The 5,021-nt window shown below is 34.8% G+C and overlaps 1 protein-coding gene across 2 annotated transcripts; it reads right to left on the reverse strand.

The window, feature by feature from the left end:
* Positions 1-220: 220 nt before the first annotated feature.
* LOC145584623 (uncharacterized) lies at positions 221-4,738 on the reverse strand. Of its 2 annotated transcripts, none has more exons than XM_081641439.1 (2): positions 4,412-4,738; positions 221-1,943 (listed from the first exon to the last, which is right to left on the reverse strand). In XM_081641439.1, the coding sequence occupies exons 1-2, from the start codon at positions 4,490-4,492 to the stop codon at positions 822-824; spliced, it is 1,203 nt and encodes a 400-aa protein (XP_081497565.1). In that variant the 5' UTR covers positions 4,493-4,738; the 3' UTR covers positions 221-821. The 2 variants fall into 2 exon arrangements, with proteins under 2 accessions (XP_081497565.1, XP_081497564.1); XM_081641438.1 differs by having other exon boundaries at positions 221-1,954.
* Between the last annotated feature and the right edge of the window lie 283 nt (positions 4,739-5,021).

Below are 5,021 nucleotides of genomic sequence, written 5' to 3' on the forward strand. Positions count from 1 at the left end.
ACACAATGCACCATGCTTACCAGTTACCAGCTTACCACGTCCACCTGCACGTGCGCGTATGCAATGCTTCCAACTTGACAGTGATTAGTCGGATTACATTGGCTACATACTCTGCACATTCTAAAGCAATGACTTTACACAAATCTACAATTAAAGCGCAATTGATAACAGATCCGAAATTGGTGAAGAGATGAAAAGCAATAGCCCAAAAAATTTTCAAATCTCCTGATAATTTGTACAGTTTGGTTGCAACGATGATGCCTTTCATGGCTTCATATAAAAAAATTCACAGTGATGCTAGAACACCTCATCTAAAACTACATACTCCACATTACTTCTAAACTAAAAGCCAAAATATGTGGATGGCATACAAGATCACAGAAACACCACATTTAAAAGGGGTGTCTAAGCTCAGTTAAAGCCCCATCATCGCTCCATCCATGGATAGAATGACTAATTCACCAGAACCAGATACTTCCTCCGTTCTGTTAATATTGCAACAATGGACTTTTTGCACTATTCATCACTCTTGTTTGACTATATAATTATGATTTATACGTTAAACAAAATATAGTCATGTGGGATTTTGTTGGATTTGTCTCATAAAATACTTTCACAATATTAAGTTTTTATAATTTTTACTCTTACACAATTATAGATATTTAGCATATAAAATGTGCATTGGGATGTGTAATTTCTTCCTTATTGCAATATTAATAGAACGGAGGAAGTATATACTATCGACCTACTATTAATTATATATGAGCTAGTTACAATATGAACTAAAAATGAACCCAGAATTAAGACAACCCCAATTAAGATCAGTAGCCTCCAAAACTTCCCCTCCTATTGTTACTTCCATTCCAGTGATAAGATGGTTGGCCATCTCCCTGTAACTTTGGGCCCTTGTTGTTTGCGACATAGTAATCAGGACCTTCTCTTTTACGGCAACCTGCATTTAACTGTCCTTGGCCTCGATGGATATTTATGGAATCTTTCGGCCCCCAATTATACTTGTCCCTGGGTTTCTGCCCCCACTGGTTGCTCCTACCATTTTGCATTCTATTACCCCGATAAGAGCTGTATTCTTGAGGTTTATTTCTATTTCTATCACTCCAATAGCTGGAATAGGGTACCTTTCCTGTCTCTTGATTCCAGCTCCTCGAACTTGCTACCTGATCTTGCCATCCAGAGCTTTCTTTTCTCCATGAATTACCATTGGCAACCCAATTGTTAGACATATCAGGATGTTTATTTGGTTGGAAACCCCGGGGTTTATTCCATTCACCTCCCCAAGTATTATCTTTAACAGCTTCATTCCCCCGAGTGCAATGGCTTTCCCAAGGATCATTATCAGTATTCAACTTGCTTGTCTGACTAACAGAGCTATCCCACTGATTCCAACCAGTAGGTTTATCCTTGACAGCTCCATTATCATGTATGTGACGGCTCACCGAAGGGTCATCATCTTTATACGCAGTGCTAGCGACATTACCAGAATTATCCCACTGGCCCCAGCCTGATCCCTTATTTTTCTCTGTGCACCTCTGTACATAAGCATGTTCACAATGATCATTGGCATCAACAGGCCATCCACTATGTTCTTTTGACCTAGTAGCAGAAGGTAAGTAATATTTATCATCTGGATTGAAGTATGCTTTATCTGCCTCCCTAATTAAATCTGGTTCTATATAGGGGTTCCAATCTATTTCATCAATGTACATATCTGGATTAGGGAGTTCAGTTTCACATGAAAGGCCATTCATCTCCTCCCAAAAGCGTTTTTTGGCAGTATTAAAAGCCTCCTCACCAGCAGAATCATCCCAGCTAAGCACATTACTATTACTAAGGAGATTCATAAAGTTCTTCGTACTCAATACTTTCTTCCATGGCATCCGTCCCACCATATAGCAAAACTTTTTTTCCCACATCGGCACATTATCCTGCCAAACCTCTGATAAATAGAAAGGTTAAGCAACATATACATGCAATATCCAAGATAATTTGAATAAATTTAACGAATATAATAAAAGTAATAACTTCATCCACCTTCTCACTACCCCAAACATTTGCCTTGTTCTTTAGCGTTCGTCCCATTAGACTTTTTTTCACAATTTTCAATATATATCCTTAATTATGTAAAATTAAAAGTTACAAAAGGAATATATTTTTCTTATATTTATTAGAGATATTTTTCTATTCAGATGGAAGATGCCAGATGGGACAAATATACGCTGGAATGAGCAAGTAAAATCTACACAGAAACAACAATGGAAACATGCACATACATGCATAAGGTAACCTAATGGGAAATATCTTATCTCACTGTCCTAAATCCCTCCTTAAGTCCGTAAAGTCTTTGACACAATCACTCTTGATCACTGAAAAAAAAATTACAATCAAAATCACTGTGACGGTTGTGGTGTCAAGAAAAAAAGCATCTTGCAGGTGTTATCATGCAGTTTATGGCCACCACAGCAGGAATTGAAAGATCAAAGGGTTCACATTCACATTGTAATTCAAGAGTTCCGGAATATTCTTTATAATTTTAGCCTAAATTAATTGTAATTTTTTAAACATTATCTTGATATATTGTGTAGAGATAAAGGGTGTTCGACATCTATAATGATTTAGATATGGGTTAATCTTAGTACAAGAATTAAAATGTGTCATTGCAGAGCAATTTTAAAACCGAATTATAAGTTTATAAGGAATAGTTTGGTAAAACAACAATCCATAACTCATGTCACAAATAATAAATTACACATAACTGAACAGCCAATACATAACAAAACAACCTTAACTTATTCTCATTTTAAGGCCTCAACAGACATAAGCAATGTTAATATAAGTTCAAGACCGGCACCCATATAAGCAGCAACTGAGGTTAAGGAAATGCACAATTTAGATAAAAGCAAGTCAAAATATGGAAGTATAACACCCTTGTTTTTTTTTTTTTTTTTTTTTTTTTGAGTGATTAATTTTCTAGTCCAGTACATTAGCCTTTAAAAATATTAGCAAGTCAAAGACCAGGACACAGAAAATACACTGACAGGATGATCTCATCCGATATGCTTTCAGAGAAACTAATACCTTAATTCAGATTTATGCGATATATAAACTAATTAATATGATGTTCATTTAGAGGCGTACTTAATAAATTGATTACACATTAAAAATCAAGGCCAAAATATATCCGGAAACCTGATTGCAACAGCAGTATAGAAGTATACAACTAATCAACATGATGAACAAGCACTATGATAAATGAACTAACTAAACAAAGGCAAAAATCTAAATTGAACAAGATGTACCATTTAGGTATTTATCATCTGCTAAATCGGTTAATATCTAAAGGCTGATCTGAACTTTGGCACTATCATGTGTGGGAGTATCAACTCCAAGATTTCTCTAATGTTGTTGGACCATAAAACTAATTAATCTCTTTCCCCGTTCTACCAATATAAAAAAATTCTAATATTGTATACATTGGATCCACAAATTTATAGTGTTCGAAAATCTTGTCTATACTCAACATCAGGATGAAAAAACTTCATCCCCCCGGCTTTAACTCTCATTACTCTCTTTTTCTTCTATCACAAGAACGCAACTCCTTGAATTCTTCACAAGAACGCAACTGCTCAACAACTAGAGTTTTAAATGTGAACAGAAAGTGAAAGAAAACATACCAACCGGTTATCTCTTAGGACAAGTTTAGCAAGTTAAACGAATGCCATCATTCAACCAACGAAAAAATATAGAAAACCGATGTCCAAGACAAAGTAAAATATGAGCAAACATAATCTTTCCTTTTCTACCCGTTCTCATACAGCCAATTTCGAAACCACCAATAACAAATCAACCTACTTAAACACTATAGGACGCTGATTTAAGGTTTCATCACAACACTACAAAGTACACAAATCAATCCTGCCAATTCCAAGAAAATGTTGAAGTTATAATTGCCCAATGATAATCGCCCTACATTTATATTTTTTTTTCAATCAATCTCAAATAAATTACACAATGTTGGCAAATTCCTAAAATTGACATCCAATCACAGCTCATTTGAATCAATTTAAAAAATAACAATCATCCAATCCAATAGCATTCTACTTCATACCCCTACTAATATGATGTCACATTACATCCTTTACCCGTAATCGTCACAGTCCATCCGTCTCAAATTATTTGCCCCATTTTCCTCTTTCCAAATGTCCCAAATTATTTCCTTCATTATATTTCCCCCCATAAAACCAATTATTAGCATAAAGATAGCAAATTTCAAACCAAATTCAAAAATTCGAAAAACCCAATAAACCCAGTTCAGAATTGGTCGTAAATCTCAAGAACAATTGAAGAAATTGTTATTTAAAAAAGAAAAAGAAAAATCAAAAAGAGAGAAAGATACCAGTTTCAGGGTCAGGGCAAGGTTCATCTCTGGGAGGAGACCATTGATAATCTTGATAATAACGGCGCCTTGGTCGAGCATAATAGCGTCGATCCCATTTACCCATTTCACCAAATTATTTCTTAAATCATAAAATTAAACAAAAATCCCTCTTTCGATTTAGGTTTTTAGCGTTTAATTATGAAGAGGAGAGAGAAAAGAAGAAGAAGAATTACGTGTTTGAATATACTGAAGAAGCAATTTATGGTTTTTTTTGAAGGGAAAGTACTAAAAAAGAAAAGAAAAAGATTTGGTTTGAGTTGGAAGTTGAGTAGATGCAACTTTTGCCGTTTAGTTCACTGACCAAAAAAAGGCTTTAAATTCTTTTTCATTCTTCTTCTTTCTATGCTTCCGACAATGATGGGCTCTTTGGTATAAGCTCGAATAACTAGGTTGGTTCTCTTTCGGTTTTTGTAAGTGCCTCACTTTTTAAAATCGGGTTTTTACTTTTTGACATCCTCTCTTAGAATGAGGCTAATGAAGTATGTTTGTTATGAAATGTACTCCATATTAATGAATTTTCTCTTTTCACTCAATCATCATGATTGGGTTTTAGTAGAGTTGTCAGTTT

Source organism: Chenopodium album, chromosome 16, assembly GCF_948465745.1.
Source record: "Chenopodium album chromosome 16, dcCheAlbu1.1, whole genome shotgun sequence".
NCBI classification, from domain to species: domain Eukaryota; kingdom Viridiplantae; phylum Streptophyta; class Magnoliopsida; order Caryophyllales; family Amaranthaceae; genus Chenopodium; species Chenopodium album.